The sequence below is a fragment of the Podarcis melisellensis genome (assembly GCF_964234715.1).
Source record: "Podarcis melisellensis genome assembly, chromosome: 5".
Lineage (NCBI taxonomy): Eukaryota > Metazoa > Chordata > Lepidosauria > Squamata > Lacertidae > Podarcis > Podarcis melisellensis.
In genome coordinates this window covers 60,197,887-60,224,741 of record NC_138537.1, presented here as the reverse complement: position 1 = coordinate 60,224,741, position 26,855 = coordinate 60,197,887, and the positions used below count along the sequence as shown (strand labels likewise).

The following is a 26,855-nucleotide window of genomic DNA, read 5'->3' as shown; positions in this document are numbered from 1 at the left end:
TAACCCGTGAATTTGCGCCCCCTAACCCGTGGATTTGTGCCCCCTAACCCTAACCCCCAGATCTTGCGCCCGGTGCGGCCGGCCCCCCTGCACCCCCCACGCTACGCCACTGCCCTGAATGTCTTCTCAGAAGTAGATCCCATTAAATTCTGCAAGACTTACGACAAAGAAATATATATAGGATTTCAGTCTCAGGTGTGTATGGGTTGATGTAATGGAGATCCAGAAGGCATTTGAAATAACTACCTTTGCATAAAGATGGGTCTGATACATGGACTTATTTCAAACAGCAGAGCTTAGTTTACAGGGAATATGAATGTGCACTGTATTTGAAAAGCATTTAACAGGTAAATAGAAGCTTGTTGCATTGTTATTATGAAGCACATCCAGCTGAGGATAAAACACTGTTTAAATCCTTGGGGTTCAAGTTAGGTTACATTTAACAAAAGAGGACACTAATTCTCTGCACAGGGAGCTTTCAGTGGCAAATGTCTTAAATAGCAGCCCTCAGTCAGAAGACTTCCATCCCCCTATTCCCCCCCACCCATATTCCCAGGAACAGATTGTGTATTAGAAGTTACAACATCCCACAGTCAATGGAGAAATCCTTATAGGAAATGTCCACATTTCAGTGTTTATCTGTTCAACTTGTATCTGAAGAACCTGTATTGATTGCCTTTCACATGCCTGATACTGATAAATACTCTAGACACCAAGCTAAATTAAGCTCTTTGCGCTTAAAAACAAATTCAGCCAAAAAGATGTTAATCCCCTCTGTTAGAGGTTGAAAATACGGATATAGATTTGTCCATGGGAGGCAAATGGGGCTCCCTTGCCCCTCGAGAAAGAGGCTTGGACTGCACACCTGCTTCTGGAAATGCACATTTTAACACTCTGAAGAGGGTCGAATGGAGGATGGTGTCGTAGGAGGTCACCCACTCAAAGGGAGTTAGAAATCCTCGAATGAGCAATCAGATCGAGGGCGGGGGTGGGCTGCAAGCGGATAAACAACAGAAGAAGGCGACACCAGCCACTTAGCGAAGAAGAAGAAAGGCGCGCCACGAAGAATGTTGTTTTGCATTCCCTTATAAGTTGATTCGGGGTGCGGATTCCTCAAGGTCTTCCGCTGCGCTTTATAACCCTGGGAGATTTCCAGAAAAACACAGCGCTCTGTTTTGTTTTTCTCCTTGGAAAGCCGGTGGGTGGGGGGCCCCATTGGCTCGCTTCTGCGCGAAGAAGGCAGCAGCGCGCACCTACAGGCTGAACGTTGCATGGGGAGAAAGAGCGCGCTGTGGACAAGGAGAGGTTGTTCGAGGAGTCCCCAGGCGGACGGTCACCACCAGCCATGGCCGGCGGAGGCACAAACGCCGAATGCCCTCGCTCGGATCTCGCCTGCGCCTCCCGCCCCTCCCCCTGAAGCCCACCGGGACCGCGCAGCTCCACCTACCAACTCCCCGTTGCAACCCAAACCTCCCCTCGCCTTCCCGTTACGAAAATCCTAACCAGGGGCTTCAGCTCGGCGGCCCACCCGGGTGGGATCCTCACCAGAAGCCTCGGGAAAGGCGGGGGGGGCTGGGACTCCGCACAAGCCCGGGAAGCGCAGATCGGACCCTCGGAGAGCAATGCCAGCCCGAGAATCATCGCCACCCCAGCCCAGGGCCCTGCGGCTCACCGTGATCCGCGGGATGTTCTTCTTGCCTTGGTACGACATCTTCCCCCGCAGGCCTTGCCGAGCGCGGGACGGGGAGAGGGTCACGGACGGCGGCGGCAACGAGGGGCCTTTGTGGGTCCCGAGCGCGGCCGGTCGAAGGAGCAGCGGATGGCGCCGGCGGATGGCTCTGTGCTGAGTGGCGCCGCGTGTGCGTGCGCGCCTCTCCGCCCGGCGGATTGTTCTGGCAAGGAGGGAGGGAGGGCGGGCAAGCGAGAGCGAGCGAGCGAGCGAGCGAGAGCAGCTCGGTGGCTCCCCCTGCGCCGGCCGCCCGGCAGCCTTGCCGAGTGAGCAGCTGCCTGATTAGCATTCCACGCCCGTGCGCCAGGCAGCGGCAGACAGGGCCCCAGACGCGCAGGCAGACAGCTCCGCCGGGGCCTCTCCAGCGAGCCCGGCCCGCCGCAGCAGCCACGGCCCTGTCCAACAAAAGCCTGCGCCTCCCCACGCCGGCCAACAAAGGCCACGTGGCCGAGCCCTCTCTCTCCAGGGGCCAGGCCCTCGTCAGCAGGGGGGGGGGGCTGGCTGGAGACGCAGCCCAGGGGGCTTTGTGTTTCCCTGTTGGCGCTTGGGTGTGCATCCTACTGGAAGCTGGTATAGACGCAGCCGACTCCCCGGGACGTTAGATCACTTGCCCCCCATCCAGCCCGCTTCAGATCCATATTTCAAACCTTGCGTTGGATTGGGACTTACTCACCCCGACTTTAACTTGAAAGCCTTGATGTCGGTGGAACCGGCTTCCGAGTGACTAGGACCACAAGCGCAGAGCAGCAGGGATGCCAACTTGAATAAAATTTGGGGGGGCCCAAGTAAGCCCTCTCCCGCCCGCATAATCGATTACAAGACGCGGCACATACACACCATTTGAATGCGCATCAACTTTGGGGGTCACTGGCCCCCTCAAATATTTTATGGGGAGGAGGGCGAAGTCCCTAGGAGTTGACTCCTTCCTATGTAGAGCAGTGTTGTTGTGTAGCCCCAAATAGGCGGTTGCTTCCCTACAGCGCTGTCATCTGCACGTCCATTCAAAAGGAAGCCCTGTTTTGTTTAACTTTTCCAAGTTTATTTCAGGTTTAAGTGACCCTCTGTTTTAATATAGAATCAGATCCTTGGGGCAACCAGCTCAGCCCTGGTCAGAATTTTCCTTCATAAGCACCACCGGGTGTTGATGACAGAGATCTGGTTAGGATCCAATAATAAGGGGATCCTCTGCGGAATCAGATGCACTTGGCGAGGTGCTGTTTCAAACGACGCGTAATTCACTAAGGAATTCTCTGCCTCACGATTTAATTGGTGGCTTAGTATGCTGGTTTTGTTTTTAAGGATGGGATAAATTCATGCAGAGGATATATCTGCTCTGCTCTAAGGGGTCCTGGCCACGAGCGATGGGTTGTCCATATTCCGAGGAAATAATGAATAATGGGAGGCCTTGGAGGCAAACAAAAGGAGCGGGCTCCTGCCTTTGTGTTCTGCCTGTAGGCTTCCTGAAAGCATCAGTCTGGCCACTCCTATGGAAACGCAAGTTCCAGGTTAGCTGGAGTCTGGATGTGACCCTGGAGGGCTCTGGTGTACGAGGCTGATGTTGTAACATTAAAGATGTGTTGCCTGAATTTTGTTTGTTTACCTCTTCCCTCCACACACCCTTTCCTTTTGTGTCCTATCTTTTTAAGACTTTAAAGGGGCGTTTTGCTGGGCTAGGTAACGGGGTATAAGTGTTTTGCAGTAATAAGTAAAATGTGTCACTCATTTCTGAGAACAAAGAGAAAATATGCATGCCTGTTCAGAAGCAGAGTTCAAGGGAACTTACACCAAGGTAAGTATTCTTTATTTTTATTTAGAATTTCAGCCTTAATCAATAGCTTGCAGGGCAGCCAAGTGGCATTTAGACTGGTGAACGAAACCTCAGTTCTTAAAGCTTTGTGCTCAAATTTCCAGGAAAAAGAGATTGTCACAAGAGACTCCCTCCCTCCCTCTCCACTGCACCACGTGGAAAGTAGATTATTAAAAACCATTTATCAGCATTAAAGTGGAAGAGAAGAGGGGCATTCTGCCTTGCTGCAATTCCCACTCAGATGTAGGAGGTGTGGTTGTGTGTGGTTGTAAAGAGAGCCTGCTGGATCAGGCCAATGGCCTATCTATTCCACCGTGCTGGTGGCCAAACAGATGTCTATAGCAAGCCCCCAGGCAGGATCTGAGCACTGCTGCCACTCTCTCCTCCTGCTGCTTCCAGCAACTAGCATTCAGAAGTGTACTGCCTCCACAGTGGAGGTAATAACATAGCCTCCAAGGCTAGCATTCTGGGTTAATATAATCTCCAGCCCTAGCCACAAACGCCGCATGGCTCCTGCTACTGGGAAGAAACACCCTGTCCTACCTTTATTAAAAGCATTCTGGGTTGCTATTCTATGCCAATTTCCCCCAAAGTATGCCTCATTGAAATTCCTATGCCTATCTACTCAGAAGTAAGTCCCTTTGAGTTAACCCGGACCTACCCTACAGTAAATGTGCAAAGCATTCCAGCCTTCCCATCCAATTCTTCTGTTCATATTAAAATCAAGAAAATAACTCCCATTGGCTGTAACATAAGACCGGGTCCGTTGAATCTCACAGCAGCAGAGGAGATTTCTACGGACCATGCACGCTGACTCCGATGTGCACTCTGCCTTGGAAAGAGACTGAAGAGACAAAAGCCAGGTCCCCAGTGACGCTCATTTGCGTTGCAAAATAACAGAGGACACAGTGCTCCTGCTCTACCTGTGGGGTATACATGACTGCCTCGCCACATTTAAAGAGGACGCTGGAGAAAGCCAGCCAGCCGTCTAAACGGACTGCAGCCGATTGGGAAATCAATCGCCACCTGGCGTCCCGATCAGTCCTCTTCGGAGGGCGGGAGGGGGGCGATTGTGACAGGTTTCCTGACCTCGGATGCGATTAAGAAGCGGCGGCTCCACTGTGAATTCCAAACCACATTCCAGTTCAGGAACTGCAGCTGGCTCTGTCGCTTGCTCGGAGCAGCTCTCGCGCCTCTGAAATCGAGGTCGGACGCCGAGCCGCTCACGGGTTTGCCAGGTCCTCGTCTCACGAGCTGAACCTGCGCGCATGAGCCAAGTCACTTCGAGCGCCGCCTACTTGGCTGGAAGAGACCCAGCCGCTAGACGCTTTCTGCCTGTTCCCGGGCCGTTTGGCTGATTCCGCTAAGGGACCGGCCTTTCTGCACCGGATTTGCTCATTACTTTCCTCAGGTCGTTAAATACATCCCTGAAACATTTCTATGGTGGACAGACAGACAGAGCGCTGGTTCAGCTTTATCCCGCACCCTCAAAAGTTTAGCCCCATAGCGCATCTCCTCCAATGACCGTTCCCAGCGCCTTCCCTCCTCCGTTACCTGATGGCAGCCATTAGGTAATTCCTCCGCAACTCCAACTGACGGCGGCCCCGCGGGTGTGAGGACCGGGGTACTTTGGCTGCCGCTGCTGGCTTCGCTCTGCCCCTCCGACCCGCTGGAGAGCTGGCTGAGGTCCCCTCGACTGAGCTTCTGGTTGCTGCCCCCTCTCCTCCCTCCGCCGAGCGATTCGAAGTCCAGCGTCTTGTTTTCGAAGGCGCCCTCCACGTTGCAAAACATCCCTCCGTACTTCTGCCGGGGCTTGGGGCTGCAGGTGCCGAGGGCCGCGAAGTAATCGGGCACTTCCTCCTCTTTCTTCTCCGGCGGCTGGAGCTGCTCCCTCGGCTCTGCCATGGCTGTTAGGGAGGGAGGCCGCCTGCCTGGGACTGCTGGAGAGTGGAGCGAAGTGTTGCCCTCGGGGAGGGCTGGGGAACTAGCGCCGTGTGGGGATGTGGGTGTCACGGCAACGCAGGGGGCTCAATCCGATTTCACTTGTCAGATGTAAACTCCTAGCCAGCTCCGCGCTGCGTTAGGCAGGTAACGCCATTGGTCTTCGCCACGAGCCCGGCTGGCTGGCTGGGAGCTGTCCACGCTCTGTGGTGCTGAAGCAGCCGCGCCGGAGGAGTTCATTAGGAGGACATCCCAGCGAGAGCCCACCTACAGGAGAATTTCCATCGCTGTCACTTAAACGCTGCTTTGCTTCTCGCGGGGGGTTGGCTCAACTCACCATGCATGAGTCGAGGTGGTCCCAGAAGAAGAATAAACACAATGGAAGTTTACTGACAGCCTTTATTGAATCAATTATTCCCTTACCAACGGAGACAGACACAAGAGATAACGTGCTTGCTTTTGCTCCATTAACAGTTTATTAAGGGATAGCCAAAGGCGTTTTGAACAAAAGCGACACACTTTTGTATCTAGGGCTATAGAACATTTGTAGCCCAGTGCTTACACTTAAGTCTGTAAACCCTTGCCAACTACAATTCTGTAGATGAAATTTGAAGACTTATTTGAATGGAATGCATGCATTATGAAGCACATGATACATGGGCATACCTTGCATTTTCTCTTCTGCATTCCTTTAATTTTGATCCAGATATGTGCAAAAAAGTAGAATAAAAATTGTTACGTTTTCATCACAATTGCAGTGTGGTGTCTGACAAACAATTTGATTATACTATTTGTGGAAATATTTCAATGCTACCTGGTGGTTTTATTTATTTATTACTAACCGTTTCATTTTGCTGATGGTAATTTAGGTCAGAATTCATATAAAAAGTAGGTTCCTCCACAGATTATTTAAATGTTGAGTTTCATTATGAATGAGATAACAGTACTCCAGTATACGATTTCTGCTTGCAACTGATGTCAGCCTTTGGGCAACAGACTGTTCTGTTTCACATACTTTATTCCCTTGTAGTTTTAGCTGATACAGGATTATAGCTCTAGAAACGAGTTACTAAACAGAATTAGGTCATTGCACTGCAATGCTAGCAGAAAGCTTGGCTCAAAGTTCTTGTTTTTAAAGCAAGCAGAAAGGAGAGACCCCTATTTATCCATGAACACAAAGTCATTTCTTACAGTCAAGACCTGTAAAATATAATGAACATACATATCTAATGTACCTAATGTAAGAACTAGTTCCAGAATTATTAATCCAGTTGCTATGTGCAACTGCTCACACAAAGTGGTCTCCTATGGCCAGTGTGACACTCCTCAAATTATCTTGGAAGATTTTGGAGGCTACTTCCATGAGCAGGAAACCAGAACCACCATTTACAGAAATTGTGCTATATTCCCTTCCAATGGGACACCATAATAGGAAACTTTAGAAAGGAGGAAGTGGGCTGCAGGTCACAGACCAGTCAATTACTTCTTTCTTCTCAGCATAACCTACATAACCTTGGTATTTCCAAACTGTCAGCGCATTGCTGTTGTCTTCACACCTCCTCAGCATATAGACTTATATAGACCTTTTTGTACACTAGGCAGGCATGTGGTAAATAGGATAAAGATATGGAAATTGATTGAATGTTTCTTGGCAGGATACAGCTATTTAATCAAGTCATAAGACATTTAAAGAGATGTGTTGGGAGCTGGGTTGTCTATGGTTGGCTGTAATTGTTGGTATAATAAATGGAAATATTCTCTACAACAATCTGGAGCATAATTTTTTGATGTGTGCTGATCAATGTGTAAACTTACTCAGATTACTCCATTGGTATACAGTAGTTCAAAAGCAACTACTGCTGTTTACATGGTGGCTTCAACACTTTTCTTTTTGTGCTGCATGGAGAAAATCCATGTCTAGTCATTCATACGTTTAAAAGACTTTTTTAATTAAAAGTTTACAATAATTTATGTACTTTACAAATGAATAGAAAGTCTCTGATATATATAGCATATGAATCACAATACAAAAATATGTGTAAAACTTTGTACATATAAGCCTATTTTAGGCTCATCAATTATCTCTTTAGCACAGAACCAAACATTAAGTATTTAGGATATGATTATTATGAGATTACATTAGAAAACACAAGTAAACCATGGCATATTTTATCATGGAAGAAAACTATTGTATATGCTTATAGTTTTTACAGACATTTACAGCAGCTGCTTAAATAAACTGTACACTAAATATGCGGGTGTACTGTACATATTCACAATACGATTTCCTGAGTCTAAACTAAATCCATTACTGTTCAGAAACACACTCTGCACTGTAAGGGTTTAATGGTGTCATTAAAGATACAGGTTAATTTGGCACCTGTCCACCACAAATAACTTTCAGGTGCATTGGTTTTCTCCACGATGACAGGTATTTATGTTAACAAGCTGTGTAAGGCACTCTGGGATATACTGAAGACTACAGATATTAAGCGAGCTGAATACTTTCAAATAACAGCCACAGTCCTTCAACAGCTTGAACCACAGGCATAAGTCTGGTATACATAACACACAGTCACTGACAAATTAAACAGCAATTCAAATGGATTATAGTTTAGACGTGATGGCAAAACAATTACCCAGAATATACATGTTCTCGTAACTGATGAGCGCAAGTCATATGCCAAAGTAGTTGTGAACATGGTATATGATTATATTATTAAGGCTTTCTTGGAATTCAATGTAGTTACACATATCTTCTTTCCACATCGGCTATTGTCATATATCAGTAATTAAACTAAAAATGTAAATGCATGCTGGTGTATATATGGTCACAGCTATTACTACATGGGGTGAGATGGGGGAGTGAGCATCCTTGGGTTTGTGCATCCTTTGGCACAGGAACCTTTACTGTCAAACAGCACTTACATGGATATTAGGGCCACGTACTATTCAAACAGGAAAATTGGTATTGTCCGCTCAGTGGAGTCCATGGTTTCCTTTGCTAGCTTCCCAAGAATTAGCTGTATATAGCATGTGAAATAATGGCAGTGCTTAAAACATGCAGCTGATGGGTTGGATGAATCTCTGCATTGGTGAAACATCACAAAACAAGATATGATGACAGTGGTGCAGAATACTATTCTAGCATGACAGGCAAGTACTAGCTCTACTCTTTAGAACTGGCTTCCTATTAAACAGTGTAATTCTACGCATGCTTATTTGGAAGTAAGTTGCAGTGTGCTCGACGTGTTTACTCCCTAGTAAGTGTGTACGATTGCAGCCTAAATTGCCTTCATATAGAGTATGTTCTAGAAGATTTGCTGTGCATACAGCTCCTCCCAAGTGATAGCTTCACTATTAATTTAAAGGGAGCATATCTTTTTGTGCATGCAAGAGACCAGTGTGCACATCGAGAGCACACTTAGTACTCTAGATTGGGCAAATGTAAATTCAAGGCAGGCACCCCATCTTATTGGAGACAACTCTAGCAAAATTATATACAAATCTGTTTTTACTACTTTTAATCTCACAATAAACATAGCAGACCCATATAAATGCTAGAGAATTACATTGGAGAAATGGAGCGTATTATTCCTTGTTAGTGCATTACCAAAGGAACAGTGAATTTAAGACATAATCCTAGGTACAGCTCCTTAGAAGTTTGTTCCAAGGAAATCCATGGGATCTCCTTCCACCTTATGGACAGATACAAAAACATGAACACAAGAGCAGCATGGGAAGCTGGGGTTAGAAAATGAAATGTGTAATACACCAGGTAGTTTATGGAAGTACTTTCAGGGTACTCTACTCAGCTTCTTGGATTCTGGCCATTTACTCTAATCCCAAATTCCATGTTGATCTGCAGGACTGGAGATAAAACCAGAGATGACCAGGGAAGCAATTCTGAAAGAGGCAAATGAGCACTATGACTGTCTTGTGTGAGTCTCTTTGGGGAAACTTGCTTGTTCCTTCAGTTCCTCCAATGATGAGCGTTACTGAAGGAGGTGGCAGGGTAGTGCAGCAAAATATACTCCCAGCCCTGGGTCACTCTCTGAGGAATAAAGTGCCTACAGAGGTTGCAGAATTCAGCTTTACCTGTATTTGAGACGTCTTAGATTTAGTGGAGAGGCCATTTCCTGTATCCTACATATAGCTAATGGAGACCAGAGACAGGGTCTTTTCTATGACCGCAGCTAGATTTTCTGAGCATCAGGGAAGATTCTTCTATGCAGGCAGCCTTTTGCTACACTGGCTTAGATAAGGGTCTGTGCTGAGTACAGTTGTTGCTTCAAAAAAGCATGGCCTTTTTTGCGTATTTGTGTTGTATTTCTTTGATATGTTTCATTGTGATTTTAATTCATATAAGCCGTCTTGAGTGGGATGAAAGCCTCAGAAATGTGGGGTAGAAATCTTAGCAATGAACGACTTAAGTGGATGGGGTGCAGTTTAATGTTCTATACAGCTTACTGTGGTAATGACTCATTTTGGCATGTATGCCACAAGTCAAGTTCAAAGGAAGAGATGGTGGCATTTTTTAATGGGCATCATGCTTCTGGAAGCTAATGCTATGTCACTATAACCCATTCGAAGCACTCTGCTGCTCATACAGCATGCCTCAGGATGGAGTAACTAGCTTGATAAGATGCATATTTACTCAGAAGTAGGTTCTGAAGATTTAGCAGGGCTTATTCCTAGTTAAATTGCAGAGAATTTCAATCTAAATGGCATGGCAAGCAATGTCTGAGCTTCATTTTGCTTCCCTTATTAAGGAAGTTCAGCTCAACATTTGCATGCATCATCATACAGACACTGGAGTTTTCCAGAATTTTATGTTATCACCATCAGCAATGTGAGTAAACTGCTACTCATCATCAAGACTAAATTATTATGTTTAGAGTCAGTGAAAGGAAACCTCTTTTCTCTGTGTGTGTGAATGCAATGCAATACATCTGAGTAACAGAAATCTAAATCACATACATTGTTTGTACAAAATATCTGTTTCCATATAAACAATAGCATATTTATACACCATCACTTATTTACATGCTTCTCTGTCCTGTACAAATAAACTTGTGTTCATAAGGAAGAAGAAAGAGAGAATGAAAGTGGAAATTGGCAATTCTAGGGCCATGAAATGGATATATAAACATATACATATAATGCAGAAACACGGCTGAAAAAGAAATGTATTCCAGCCAGTTTCCAAATACACTTGCCTTTACATTCTCAAATCTTATCAAGTGCATCCTGTATATCCAGGCCACTAGCAGCATCTTAATCCCTAAGTACAGCCAGGCATTTAATTTAAGGCATTTTGAAAGATGCCTGCATTGTACATTCTTTCACACTTCCATATGATTTGATCAATGCCAACTCTTGCCTCTAACCGAGATGGTAAAGAAGATGCATATGGGACTGCCCCAGAAGCAGGGATCTCCCATTCATTTAAAGATAAGGAGAACACTCAGTTAAGGTAACACACATGAAGTTCCTTTGCCTTTGAAGAAAACAAAAACCCAAATGTGCACATGGAGCTGTGTGCATGCATTTGAAGCTTTTCCTTGTTGCAAGAGTAGCTGGATCAGGGCAAATGTTTGTAATCCAGTAGAATGAATCCTGTATGCACAAAGCAGTCAGTGCACATGGATTGGTTTAAATCCACATTATGATATTTTTTAAGCACCTTATCTGAAGGTAGAAGTGTGGGTCCTGCTGGAATTAGTAGAAAAGTAGTTAGTTGTTATGGAGAAAAAACTGAATGTAGCTCAGGGATAGCAGCAAATGAGTAAATCATCAGTCAACCATGGGCATAACCCATGCCAATGTATTTTGATGGGAGAGTTAGGCATGTGCTTACCATATTGGCCTGAATATAAGCCTCACTTTCCCCCCAAATTCTGACCATTAAAAGTTAAAGCGCGGCTTAAATTCACGACCTTACAAAAATTGGCTTTTACGATATGGCTGCTGAAGCAGACATACGGTAAAATGAAACGGGCATGAGTGCCTGCAGAATTTTAAGGGAGCAGCTCATATTCGGGTATTGTCTTTTTCTCTCTCCTCCCCTCCCGGAATTTTAAAGATGTGGCTTGTATTTGGGTATGGCTTATATTCGGGCCAATACGGTAAATATCTCACTCAATGAAAAGAAATGGCGGTTAAGGCTGCAGGCCTACGCACACTTCCTACTAGAGCATACGTCCTACTAAGTTAAGCACTTACATCACTAGGCAGAAGAATTTAACTCAATGGGACTTCACACTCTCCTAGGTGTGCTTAGGAGGAATGTAGCCTTAAGTGTCATCTCTGAGTAAACATGCTTAGGCTCATGCTGCATAGGTGCTTAACTTCAGAAGGATCATGTGGTGTTCAGGAGCAAAAAGGTATTATGAGTATGAAAACACTAACTTCCTTTATATTTGTTTTCAGCAAAATTTCCTGTTTGGGCACCGCTTTTTTCATAAAGATCTAGAGTATCTTCTAATGACCAGATGGTGGTACCAATATGTCCATTCAATAGGCTGTATATTTTCCCCCAAATGTTTCTTCTGTTTTTCTTCTCCCATTAATGCAATAATTTTCAGTGTAGTCTCCGAGATCAGTAGTGGATCACATACTGGATAAATGTGAATTTCTGGAGCAGTTGTTTTGAACAAAAACTGAAGCTAAATTTGCTAACAGTAGCACACATTTTGGAAGTGTTCAGGGGCCAGCAAAACTGGCCAGAATTTACTTTAAAAGGGGGGTGGATCTTTAACTGGTGTTTTGGGGGATTTTGCATACTATATTTGATGAATCTCATTTGGGACCATGTTTTGCAGAATCACATCCTGGTCTGAATCTGAAATAAAGTGCACACACACACACACACACACCAGAAAGGAAAAGGGAAAAAGAAGAAGACAGTAACTACAAAATGCTCACAGTATATTATCGTCCTGCATGAATTGTGATGCACCCAGCCAAACACAGTCAGTCTGCCATTTATGGAAGCCTATCAAGTGCTTGATAAATGCCTGCTTTTTGCTATCTTTTGGGACTCAAAAAAGAGGAGGCTTGGCAGTCATAATATGTGTCTGGTGAACTTTGTTGGACTTAGTGGACACTGATGTTTTGTTATGAAATTAACAAAGAAAAGGATGGAAACAAAGAGGAAATGCAACCACTGGCTAACATCTCTAATCTTACTACATCATAAAAGAAGTTCTAAGGATGAACAAGTCAAAGGATGAGCCACTATCCTTCATTGTACTAGTGAAATGTGAGAAACCATAATTGCTGATTGTCCATATGGTCTGATTAAACACAAAATAGATACCTTCCCCTCAGGTATCTATGTTATGATGTAACTGAGTTTATGGACAAGGAGAGTGCAGGGAATGATGCAGTTTTATATTAATAAGGCTGCAGCACAACTGAGAAGTCAATCTTTTTTGTATCCATTAATCAAAAGATTTATAAATTTGAGAGGAAACCACAGTATGTTTCAATCAAATGGGGAAGGAAAGATGTAAGGCAACATCAAAATAGTGTTAGGTTCAGAAGTGATGGAACCAAAGGGATGTCTAAGCAAGCCAAAGACATTTTGGTTTGCATATATGGTACCCAGTTTCCACATATTTCCCCCTCCAGCTGCAACACCTCCACCACATCCCATTCTGTTCTTAAGGGTCCCCAACCATCAGGAGCTGCTTTTGAAAAGCACAGTGAGTGCAATGAAAAAGAGGGGATGGGGGACCTCTGTTTCACAAGGGAAAATCCACTTGAGGTTCTTAGGGTTCATCTCACTTTTTATGATCAGCACCCAACAAACATATAAAAACATGAGAAAAATAAAAGAAATCAATCAGTAAAAGAAAATCAGATGGGCCCAATGCCCACCTTCAGTTTAGTTATCAACCCAGAGGTCATCCTGCATGAACAGTATCACAGTGGTGAATTCAGAAGTGCAGGGTCCCTTCATGATAGTCATAGCCATGCCCCATCTCTGCCACACACACCTCACAACCATGCCTCCTCACAGACACACCGCCTTCTAAGGTTCTACAATAATCCTATAATTATACAACAATAATAATTAGGGATGCATTGCAACAATCAATTGTTGCAAGCGTTGCCTTTCAGCTAAAACTACTATTTTCTGTGCGCATACATGGGCCAATGATTTGGAGTGCTCCGATACCTTCTTCTGAAGTGATTTAATGGTCCATCAGACTTCTTTGATGGTCCATTGTATGTAGAAGAACTTGCCCACCACCCTCTTGAAACAGAAGCACCATGTGTTTTCAGTGTTCCTAAATGCTTAGCTTTGGAGCATACAGAACAATGCCTCCTCAATCATCTTCTTATGCACCTTTTCCAGAGTGATACTATGAGCCAATCCTCAGTGACTGACTCATCTCTTGTCTCCAACCAGTGCAAAGGGTGAGAAGACTTCTCAGTAGCTAAAAAGCTAAAAAAGTAGCTAAAAATCTACTAAGAGATGGGGAGCCTTCTGCAGAAATAATAAGTTCTTTGACCCCCTATGATCCCAGACCACTACACCTTTGTGCATGAGTCTCACTGACTGCCTTTAACTGTGTTCCAGGGAGCCTTGGAACCTTGGAAAAGAGCTCTATAAAAGACCTCAGGATTCTCAACATTTTACAATAACCAGGATCCTTTGGGGAATAGTAAAACTGATATAAAACCATTGAACTAGTGGTGATATACCCTGACATTTCTCCCATTTTTGCCTTACCCCACGGAGAGGGAAATTGATGAATATTCTGCAGCTGGCTTGGGGATCCCTAATGCATGCAACTACAGACATTCCTCTTTCTCTCTAGGGACAATGATGAACCAACTGCCTCCTTCCATGCTATCCTTGAGATGAAAATAGCACGGAGCACATGGAAAAGCATAAAGAAAAGGAATCAACCCTCTCTTGCACACATAATTTAGAAACAGATTACAACAGAACACATTCCTTTTCTTATCTTAGGAACAACAACACCCAGTACAAGGTGCAGAAATCACTTGGCAAATGATGTAACCAGAATTTATACATGTAGGCTTCTACTGTATATGTGGATTTCTGGCTACATCAAAGCTTCTGTCAGTGCCAATCAGCATGGCTGTAAGTATGGAGGAAACCCGTCATCTGACTACAGCCAGGCGGCACTACTGATGATAATATAGAAGTCACATTTCAAGTTGCAAGCTTGAGCTATTGGGGCTCACTTCCAAGGTTCTCAGAGATGCTGGTTTGAAGCAGTGAGTATCACTGAGGACATGAAGTTCCTATATAATCTTCTCCTTTCATTTACATGAAATGAATGGAAAATCCAGGCTCACACATATATGCCTCAGCTTGCATCAGGACATAAATAAATATTTTAGTTCTATCAATCAGCAGAGACTTTTTTGTGTGTACATCATTGTCTTTTAAAATACCCGACATTTTTTGCCCTCAGCCTTCCATAGTTTAAAATAAAAACACTCTTTTTCAGACTCAAACAAGCAGGAAAGTTTAAACTAAGAGCTGATTTTTGTTTAAGTAAGCACTGAAGTTAAAACTCAAATGGGTATGGAAAATGTAAGCTGGTAAGTACCGGTAATGTTTTAAAGAGTTGGTGTGGTTATTGACAGACAAGTTAATATTATAAAGATGAATGCTAAAATAAGCAGTCAAATCAATCTATGATAGATAGATAGATGATAGATAGATAGATAGATAGATGATAGATAGATAGATGATAGATAGATAGATAGATAGATAGATGATAGAAAGATAGATTAGATAGATAGATGATAGATAGATAGATGATAGATAGATAGATGATAGATAGATAGATGATAGATAGATAGATAGATAGATAGATAGATAGATGATAGATAGATAGATAGATAGATAGATAGATATAGATAGATAGATAGATGATAGATAGACAGATGATAGATAGATAGATGATAGATAGATAGATAGATGATAGATAGATAGATAGATAGATAGATAGATAGATAGATAGATAGATATAGATAGATGATAGATAGATGATAGATGATGATGATAGATAGATGATAGATAGATGATAGATAGATAGATGATAGATGATAGATAGATAGATAGATAGATAGATAGATAGATAGATAGATAGATAGATGATAGATAGAGATATAGATAGATGATAGATAGATGATAGATAGAGATAGATAGATAGATGATGATAGATAGATAGATAGATAGATAGATAGATAGATAGATAGATAGATGATAGATAGATATAGATAGATAGATAGATGATAGATAGATAGATATAGATATGATGACAGTTTGTTTAAACTCATCACTCTGATCTGAAAATCACAGGTCCCATGATCTCGCCTTTAGTAGGAGGGTATGAGGATAATCATGAATGGATAAAACGATTTCCCATTTGACACTCAGCAGATGGTCCATCTGTCCTTGCAGTCAATTCTCAACTGGGCATTAGACATATAAGCCACCATATGGCTAGGAAACACAGACACTGTGAGCATCAGAAATGGGTTACTTTTATAAATATGTTTTGGAGGGGGCAAAGGAAGAGAATAAAATTTACCTGTAAATGTGGAATAATTAACGATTTGTAATAGTTTACAATGTAATGATTGTCCCAAGTAGCGGACATCACAATATATGTGCAATCTTTTTTTAAAAAAGTTTTAAAATTTAAATCATTTCCCTCCAGTGATAGGAAGAAATGCATTTCCCCTTCACCATATTTATTTTGTAAGGATTTTTTTCTAAACCTAGACAATAAGCATTATTGGGATTTCCCCATAAAAAAACAATTAGTTATGCAAACATTGGAACTGAGCAAAAATAGCAGCCTATTGCCAGAAAACACACACACACACACACACACACACACACACACACACACACACACACTCCCTTATATTTTTCTAAATGAAAGCTATAGGAAGATGTGGGATACAGTGCTACAATTCCCACAGAGTGAAAAAAAATACTGAAGGAAATCAAAATTACATTAGAATTATTATTTGAAACATCAAAATAAGCAGTATACTGTATTGGAATAATCTGTCCTCAAATCTGTATAAGACAAAAAGGTTAATGCTGAGCAGAATGCCTGGAGACCAGTTCTCAGTTCTGGGGAAAACCTACTATTTTAAAGTATGTTTGGTTCAGAAAAGATTGTGAGATTTTTAACTTGAATTAATATAATCATTAACTATTATTTAGATGACAAAAAAACAGGAGACACCATTACAGGCTTGTCAAATGATGTGGAAATGACTTGAAATCGCCTAAGAGACAACCCATCATTCAATGACAGAAGGGGGATCTGCTATGAACAAAAAGTAGCAAGGGCAGCAGACATAGGCACAGACCACAAACTATGCAGGGGATATTCTTGCAAGACTCAAATGCTACCAGAGTTTCAATATCCTTGCCAGGACTTCTGTGTGGATGGAAATGCTTAATACTTTTTCTCCAGAGGCTGCTCGTAGTGTGAGTGACACAGCTGGCTTTTAAGCCTCATCCTGTTTCATTTCAGCCTCACCAAACTTGAAGCTCCACACATTTCTAGATTGAGTGTGCAGGACTAATCCTCAGGATGGTGATCCTGTTGAGGATAGATGCCTCCCTTAATCCAGAATCGGCAGCTAGACTGGTGACTGGGAGTGGCCGCCGAAACCATATAACACCGGTCCTGAAAGACCTACATTGGCTCCCAGTAAGTTTCTGAGCACAACTCAAAATGTTGGTGCTGACATTTAAAGCCCTAAATGGAATTGGCCCAGTATACCTGAAGGAGCGTCTCCACTTCCATCACTCAGCCTGGACACTGAGGTCCTCCTCTGAGGGTCTTTTGGCAGTTCCCTTCCTGCAAGAAGTGAAGCTACAGGGAATCAGACAGAGGGCCTTCTCAGTCGTGGTACCCTCCCTGTGGAACGCCCTCCCATCAGATGTCAAGGAAATAAACAACTATCTGACTTTTAGAAGACATCATAAGGCAACCCTATTTAGGGAAGTTTTAAATTATTATTATTACTATTATCCCTACAATTGTATCCATGGCCATTTCTTTTGTAATGGACAGGGTGAGGGCCACTATTTCTGAGACTACATGCATGTCAGCACCCTATCCCAGTTGCTAGGGCAGATTATGTTGATGCCTGTGATAGTTGTAGGGTCCCAAGAGTCTGCCTTTCAGGTGCCCTGGAGACTTTCCTCAGTATTTCATCTTTCAAGGCACACTTTTTAGATAGATAGACAGACAGACAGATATAAAGTTGTCTGTGGTTCCTTCAGTTTTCAGTACACCACTTAGAGAAACTTATAACATATTAAGTGGTATAGAAATTAAGTAATAATAATAATAATAATAAACCCACTGCACCACAAATTTTGACAAAAGTCATGCCTATGAGATATTGAGGTGCTGAATACGAATATGACAATATTGGCTACTGTTTCTTAGAGATCCACAATCGTTTATTATATACTCAATAGTCGCCTATGTCCTCCAGCCCAAAGTGGAGGCCAGCCAATCAGCTCTCACAGGAGGGTAGATGTTGCTCCTGGGCTTGGTGTGAGTCCAGAATGGAGTATCCATTTTAGGAGCAGCAAGGAAACTCAGATCAGGAAGCCACATAGAGCTCTCCATGCCTCTCTGCCAGCTCTCAGGACTCCCCTTCAGGCCACACCCCATCCTAAGCCTTCTAATGCCCTCTGCTAGTGCTTTTGCAGGGCTGGAATGTGTCCTTGAACCATGATCATGCCTCTTGGGAATACCATGTTTTTAAAATAGTGCAAAAGCATGAGAAGGGCAGGGCATACATCTCTCAAATAAAACAAACATATACTGATAAACTCTCTAGTTGTGCTGGAGCAGCTCAGCCAGTCAGTTTACTATGCAGGGGATATTAAGATTTATCACATCAGCTTTTCAAAAGTAGGAAGCACTAGAACCAATGTGAAGTGGATGTTCTTGAATAAGGAGTTGTTGCTATCTTTTATGAGGCCATGATGTTGTAGGGCAGTGGGATTTTTACTTCAGATAAGGGCTCTTAGCTATCTGAAGTCAAACAGATGTCCCATCCAAGTGGATAGGGGTGTTTGAGAGCTCACTTAGTGTAGGTGCTTCCAATCAGACCACTTCAGGATGTGCATGTATTCAATTGCGGTGCTCTTTGAAAGAGATGACTGAAGTGAGTGACAAAGGGCAGACCACATTTTTTGCTATTGCCACTGTCATCTTTATGGGCTTGCACAGGAAATTAAGCCAGAGATAGATAAAGGCAATGTACGTTTCGAAATACAACTCCTTTGAGATATCTAAATGAACAACAGACTAGTAAAAGTTCAGATGCAAAATGACGTGAGGGTCTGCAGCATCATTAAACCTCAAGAAAATCAGATGCAGACAAGCTATAAAAGTATGGCTCATAAAAGAGCTGATGCACTGATGTCAGGAAGTAGTGAATAAGGCTGCTGATTAAGGCTATGAACGTAATCTCCTCTCTTTCCCTGCAATTCTAACAGTGAATGTATTTGGGAAAGATATGTTGACCCAAATGGGATATGGAATTATCTGCTTCCTGGAAGATCAATTCCACGAGTAAATCTGAATTACATATTTAATATCTTATTGTCCTTAATCAGTTCCAATCTGAATTCACCATTCCTAACCACTGGCAGGTCTATATAGCAGAAGATGCTACACTAGGTAACCAGGGGAAGATTTGCTTGAATGCAAGTAGAATCCCCTATGAAATTGGGGGTCTTGCTTTATTGACCAATTCCATTCCAGAACACAAACTGGAACTGGTCCAGAGAATGAAATGGATATGAAGTATATGCCAGATATATAATATGTGATGTGCATTCAGGATATATAATAAACACCTACTTTTTTCTGCAGAGGGTTGTTTTAGGCTTTGAAAATCAAATGAGACCATCACTGCACTTAACGAAATATTTAATGCACTTTCCCCATATCCGTCTGTCTAAACATGTCCAAGGATAACTGCATTTTTACAAGCTTATGCTATGAAACAATGCAGCTCAGACTGCTGGAAACAAATTGGATCCCTATCCCAGAACAGTCACTGAAGTGGTTATCGCATGATTGCCCCCTAGAGTTAATGCATAACAAAGTACTAATTACCGCACAGGGCAGTTAGTTTGCATGATAAGAGAACGGGTGGTCCACACAGCCTTTTGGCATCCTCTTAACTATAAATGCTTGTAAGATGAAAGGACAAACAGCTATTAGAGGGAACGTTCCATAGATGAACATGGAATTGGAGAAGTAGATAGATACCAGGTAGGAAAATTAAGGGTCTGACTTCAAGCTATTCAACCTACACACTTCAAGGTTATAGCAGGAAATTCAGGTCGACAGACACCCTTCCTACAATTCACACTTTTGAATATGGGGTGGGGGGAGGAATACCCCAGTGGCATGAGTTAAGGGCAGGATGTCAACTCAGATTTTCTGTTCTAATCCCTTTCCTCCTCTTGGGTGAATAAATAGGTTTAATGTGATTGAAACCCTATTCTCTTTGTGAGCTATCGAAGGGTTTTGATAGCAACTTTCAACTGAAAACTGTTCAGCTTTTTCAATTCCCCCTTTATGTGGATTCAGAAAACAGAGTTATAAATTCACCATAGTCTAAATTTATCGTGCTGTCTAAGGCTGATTTTTGAATAGCTGACACAAGATAGAGGACTCTGCTTCTCAGAGCAACCAGCCCCTTTTATCAGCACAGCCCACAACTTTGATAGATAGGAACAAACCCAAATTGTTGAGGTTTTTGGTGGAAACATACCCCAAAAATAGAGATTTTAAGCTTTTTGAGCTGTTTTCACCTGCTTCTTCCATCCCGTCATACATCTGGTTTCTCCCTGACATTTTGCCAATTTGGCAAAAATCCCCCCTGGCGTCATTTTTAAACTTGCACATGTCAGTAAAATTCCTGACATATGGCAGGCCTAGCAGAATGTGATGTCAAGTGTGGGGCAGTTGGGTATTGTTTAGGGGAAACGGACCTCGTAAGCCAAATTAAGATCCCTCCCAGGTGAAATGAGACCCACTAGATGGAGATTCCCCACTGCTGGTATTGAGGGCTATCAAAAAGAGGGTATAAATTTGGAATTATGGCAAGTGATTACTACCATTCCACTTCCCACCTCTGTGAATGCTTCCTAGGATGGCCATACGCCCTACTCTGACATCTCTTTGGAGGGCTGTCAGAGACTAATCCTATGTTTGAAAGGCTGTATGTTCCAAGTCTGGTTTTTAAAGATGAAGAACCCTATGAAGGGAGTTGAAGGTGTCCATCAACAGTAAGCATCTCAACAGCAGACTGAAAAAGCACCGGATCACTGTTTCCCCCGCTATGGGGGAAACATTTCTATTTCTATTCAACTATTCACATTTCTATTCAACTAGGGTAATTATTGCTAGCCTCGCCACTATACATGTAATTTAGCATATGCAAATTTTAAACAAATATGTGTATTTCCTTGTTCTTTTTGGTGATGGTTCCCCCCCCCCCCGCTCTCTTTTTGGTGATGTATAAGTGGCCAATTAAATTCCATCCAGTGAACTTTCATGGCAGAGCAGATAAATCTTCTTCAGACGTATCAAGAGTTCCATCCACAACATTGCACACATATGAATCGGGGAAGTAGGTCACTGCAGCCTGAAGCAGTTCAAAAGCTACTTTATCATACACTGCGTTTAAGCCAAGCAAAGTTTTAGAGCACTGCTGTCCATTGCATATCATCTGTACCTTGCATGTACACATTTCTACAACGTGGACATAAAAGAAACAAAGCATTCAAATTGAAAGGAAACTGGGACAGCCCAGGAAACAGATGGCTACGCAGGGAGCAAACCATGACCTCAGAAAATGTGGGTATCATTTTCATCACTTATTCTCCTAGGTTTGTGGCTAAGTAATTGGATTAGATCATTATAATCTGGATTTGAATGTACAAGCAGCACAAACACAATTTAGACAATTATGACTTAAGATGGCCTGACGAGAATTTCTGACGGGCACATCATCAAATAACACTGTTGTTTGAACTTCATCTAGGACAATTCACACACTGCCTGGTCTTTATTGTTTATAATCAGGCCTCGGAAATGTATATCAGATGGATTTTTTAAAAAATAAATAAATAAAAAACCTAAATCACACTGTTTGCATACCAGAACTAATCGCTAACATTTTTTTGATTCCATAAAAAATAGTTATGTATTTACAGTGAATGTGCCCCTTGGAAATTTAGTCTGGTTTTTTAAAATAACCTCATTTGCTATGCACACTGATTAAATATTCATTAATAATAAATAGAATGAAAGAGGCTTGCTGACAAATTATATTTCTCCCTGACTAGAACACGCACAGACAAAAGAGACAGAACTGATTGGATTTTAAATGGCTTTCTATATTTCTTTCATGTTTAAACTTCAATGTTTATCAGGGGAAATGAACATTTGGCTAATCGTTCATCTCCCCACCCCTTGCCTGACCCAAAATGGGTCTAACAACTAAATGCAAATAGTTTGTATATGAATATGAAATGTTTGCACTTACAGGCCACTAATTAACATTCTTGAAATGATTTTCTGCCGTAGAGAGATTCAAATCCCCATTGTCATTTGCAGATCAGGGGTTTTTATTTGTAAACACACACACACACACACACACACACTCCACCACCACCTTACTAGGGTCTATATTTGTAAAGGATAAAACTACACTAGCATTCACCTAGCTGTGTTTATAATGACATGAAACCTGAAAACCAAAAGGATATAAAGGTAGGGTAAATCAGTCTACAATCCTAAAGGATACAGAGTATGTGCTCCTCCATTGGTGGAGAGGAGCTCTACAGACAGGGTGGAACTTGTGCCTTAAGGGGAACTGGTGATGTGTTGCTGGCAACAGCTCTCAAAAGGAGGGTGTGCTCAGGATGATTGTGGGAGGCCTTGGATATAAAAACAACTTGCCCTTGAAAATGGCAAAGCCATGCCAGCCTTGAAGCACAGTGATTTTCCATGCCACTGATGTCAATCAAAGGGAAAACAGGGGAGGAGGAGAAACAAAACAGAGACCAAAAATAAATACAAACATTCTGCAAGAACCTTCTGCCCTGGCTGGAGTGAGCTACCAGGATATAGGAACCAGTAGTTCCTCCATCAAAGGAATTAGCCCTTGTACCTTAGAATTGCTCAGCAAGTCTTGGGGGGAGGAGGCGGAATGCAATGTTATACATTCAGTCTGAGTTCAAACCTCGCTTCAGAACTGAATCAGCCTAGCAATTCAGTGGGATGGGTATCACAGGCACTGTATTATGGTGGTTCATATTTTCAAGGCCATGTTCTGAGAGTAGCACTGGGTGAGTGCTCCTTGGCTTCCAGGTTCTTGTGCTATGGGATTTCATAGGGATATCTGTAGGATAACTAGGCTCATATCACGACCAGGCTTAAATCTAAATAATGCATGAAGGGATTAAAACCATAGAGAAAGCTGTCCTGCCAGACATAGCTCACCTTGGGAAGGACTAGGCAAGCCTTTGTTCCCTTCTATCTGAGAAGTTCAACGTGTGAGGATGTCTGAGCTGGTTGCTCCAACCTCAGATTGCATGGTTCTAACAAGCCACTCTTGAATTCATATACTAATAATTTAGGAACTTCAGCTACTAAGCTAATTTTTACTGCCTGTGAAACTTTTCTGATTGATGTGGGGAAAAGCACATGAACCTGACCTTTGAAAAGTTTGTAAGTAAACCATTTTAAACTTGCCATATGTGTGGCCTTTTCCCTATGCTGGGAGAATAGGGGAACTTTTTGGAGCACAGAAGGGCACGTGTTTTAAAAGTCTAACACACTTTACTTTGCTGCATATTTTGTGATTTTTTTTAACTTTGCTGGGGTTCTCTCAGCAAAGAGAACTTGCCCTAATCCTGGATCTTGTCATCCATGGAATTATCCTTTTATACCTATTTTTTCCTTGCTACCAACACTATCCTCTCCCCAGTGTTATGTAAAATCTTTATGAAGTCATTGGGAGTGGTCATTAGGAACTTTGGAGCAAGGTGTCACCAGTATGCTGATGACACACAGCTCTACTTTCAGGGAAGGCTGTGAAAGCTTTAGGTCACTGCTGGGATGCAGTGGTGGACTGAATGAGGGGCAATAAGCTGCATCTGAATCCCAAGGAGACAGAGGCTTTTGGGGTGACTCGTTCTCATGTCTGAGAAATAGGTAAATTACCTGTTCTGGATGTGGTCGCACTCCCCCTGAAGGAGCAGGAGACAAGCTTGTGGGTCCACCTTGATACATCTATGTCACTAGAGCCAGCAAATTCCACAAGAATAGCCATGCTAGCCTATAGAACAGGGATGGGGAACCTGTGGCCACCAGATATTGCTGGACTAAACATCCTAATCATTGGCTCTGCTGGCTGGAGCCGACGGGAGTTGAAGCCTAATAATATCTTGAAGGGAATTAGTTCTCCATCCCTGCTGTACAACTTGCTTAGTGGTGCAGACGAGCACAGCTTGTCTTTTGGATACTACGGGCATTGTGAATGTGAGGGGGCAGAGTATGGAAGGCGAGGGAGCCAATGAAGATCACACAAGGGCTTCTTGGAAATAAATAAAGGTAAAGGGTAAAGGGACCCCTGACCGTTAGGTCCAGTCATGACCGACTCTGGGGTTGCGGCGCTCATCTCGCTTTATTGGCCGAGGGAGCCGGCGTACAGCTTCCAGGTCATGTGGCCAGCATGACTAAGCTGCTTCTGGCGAACCAGAGCAGCACACGGAAATGCCGTTTACCTTCCCGCCAGAGCAGTACCTATTTATCTACTTGCACTTTGACATGCTTTCAAACTGCTAGATTGGCAGGATGGAAATAAGTAATCTCTCATTAATAATGAAATTTGCTATGAATAGTCTCAATTATTATTCATAAAGCTGTGTTTGCCAAGAGCCCTCCAAAGAAAGTTTTATATCCAGCAAGAATTGATGCAAAACTTTGGGGCGAATGAAGTAACTATTCACTAATTTGCCACTTTCAATACCCAAATGCAAACGTGTGGTGTTGAAATCCACAGTTTTACCAGCCAATTAAATCTGGACCTCAGGCTTCTCCCGAGCTTTCTTGGTTATATTGCCTCTCCACTCATGAACTAAGTGTGTTCAGGGCCCTTCTCTTATTCCAGAGGTGCAGAGAATGGTGACCCAATAACTAGTCCTCTCAGGGCTCGCTGCCCAGTTGTGGAATGCTCTCCTCAGGGAAGCATCCCTGGCACCTTTACTGTTTGCTTTTAGGCGGTTAATTCTCTGCCTATTTTTAGTGGGGTGGGGTTGAAGTAGATTTGCTTTGTCATGCATATTATTGACAACAGTTAATTCTTATTCCTGTTGTAGATCTTGTCACAGACAACAACCTTTCCTCATACAGGAGTGCATTCTTACACTGTTATGAAAGATGGACAGAATCCAGTTGGTGCTTTTGCAGTCCTGGAAGAATTTGTTTACCCAGTACAGTGGTACCTCGGGTTACATACGCTTCAGGTTACATACGCTTCAGTTTAAAGATTCCGCTAACCCAGAAATAGTACATTGGGTTAAGAACTTTGCTTCAGGATGAGAACAGAAATCATGCTCTGGTGGTGCAGCGGCAGCAGGAGGCCCCATTAGCTAAAGTGGTGCTTCAGGTTAAGAACAGTTTCAGGTTAAGAAAGGACATCCAGAACGAATTAAGTACTTAACCTGAGGTACCTCTGTAGAGGCATCTGCTAATGTAAGAGGTGAAAGAGGCATTTTTTGCTGATTGCTCTTTCCCAGTTACCTTCCACCCTGTACTGGAGAGTCCCTCAACTCCCCAGAGGCATTTTTCTTTTGGGGTGTCTGTGGGGAACGACACGACTAATAAGCAAAGTTTGCCTGCCCTTCTCTCCTGTTAGCAGATGCTTCCATTGAATCAAAAGCTCTCCTACAAAGTTATTTGACTGATAAATAGTGAATATGTGAATTACAAATCACCTAGTGTGCTAAAGCAGCCTGTATAAGATAAATAATGCAAACGCTGCTTGTAGTATCAATTCCCCAAAGAGAGTAAAGTTGAGTAACAATTCAGTAGGACTATTTGGGCTCTAAATGAAAGAGAATGGATGCCACATGCTCCTATCTGAAAAATACATCCACCTGATCTTAATTACACATTGCCCATTAAAAACATTACTCATGGAGAAGCTTGAGTCACTACAATGCTGATCAGCACCCTTTTTCCTTTTATTGTTCCCAGAAGCAACCGTGTTCCATCATTCTCTTAGCCCCTGCCATGTCCTTCTGTTTGAAAAACGGACCTTCCATCAAAGCAGGGTTTGTCTAATCAATGAACCTTGCCAAGAGTTGGGCCGGTTTATGTAGCATTCACAGGCTGGTCTTTTGGTACTTCTTGAAATGATAGGCTCTCTTGCCTGAAGACATTTCCCAAAGCTTTCCCAGCCTACAAACACAAATGTGACCAACCGCTATAAAACAATGGCCTCTTGTCTGCTGGCCCCGCCCAGTGAATCGCTGGCAGATGGAAGCAATCAATTCTTTACCAATAAACGCTATCACTGCCTCAAACGCAACAGCTGTGAAGAAGCTTAACAGATGTAAGGGCTTTTTAAAATGGTAATTAAAGTGGTTAACCCTTATAGTCTAGGAAGATGCCACTGACTAGAAGCAAAGGGGTCTCAGAAGAACTTTACGGACTCATAAAGCTCAGGAATAGTCACTGCTGAAAAGAGATGCATTTCATAGAATCATAGAACTGTAGAGTTAGAAGGGACCACAAGGATCATCTAGTCCAGGGGTCTGCAACCTTTAAGACAAAAAGAGCCACTTGGACCCATTTCCGAAGGTAAAAAAACTGGGAGGGGCAAAACTCGTCAATATAAAAATAACTTTTTTGTCCCTTTTTTATTATTTCTTTGTTTGACCCCTCAGAATTACTCCTCCTCATAGAAATAAACGTTAAATTAACAAGTTACCTTTTTTGTGTATGTGTGTGTGTTCTTCACTCCCCTTCAAAACAGTGACCAGCGTACATGCCCCCTTTCAATGCAGTGACCAGCGTACATGCCCCTTACAATGTAGCGGGCGGGCGGGCGGGAATGTGACGTTGGGACGGTGCATGACTAATGCACGCACCGCCCCCATGCGACGTCACAGCCAGTACAGCACCCGCCACAGTGGGGAGTGTCGGGGCGCACAATGCGCCTCCTCCCCTCGCTAGTATCCGCCCCGGAGCCACGCCAAAGATGTAAAAGAGCCACATGCGGCTCCGGAGCCGCGGGTTGCAGACC

At 43.0% G+C, this 26,855-nt stretch overlaps 2 protein-coding genes across 22 annotated transcripts in view; both read right to left on the bottom strand.

Annotated features, from left to right (window-relative positions):
- The window catches only part of DPYSL4 (dihydropyrimidinase like 4), a 31,746-nt gene extending 26,290 nt beyond the window's left edge, over positions 1-5,456 (bottom strand). The window contains exon 1 of one of the 2 annotated variants that reach the window (XM_081912759.1): positions 5,091-5,456. In XM_081912759.1, the coding sequence (XP_081768885.1) occupies positions 5,091-5,441 (351 nt within the window). In that variant the 5' untranslated portion in view covers positions 5,442-5,456. Of the gene's footprint in view, positions 1-1,672; positions 2,032-5,090 lie in introns of those variants that run through there. The other variant, XM_081912758.1, reaches the window with a different exon arrangement.
- Positions 5,457-10,835: 5,379 nt separating this feature from the next.
- JAKMIP3 (Janus kinase and microtubule interacting protein 3) overlaps positions 10,836-26,855 on the bottom strand; it is a 107,123-nt gene continuing 91,103 nt past the window's right edge. For all 20 annotated transcript variants that reach the window (XM_081912662.1, XM_081912645.1, XM_081912646.1 and 17 more), the window contains one exon: positions 10,836-12,321. The gene's annotated coding sequence lies outside the window, so the exon portion shown is untranslated. The remainder of the gene's footprint in view (positions 12,322-26,855) is intronic.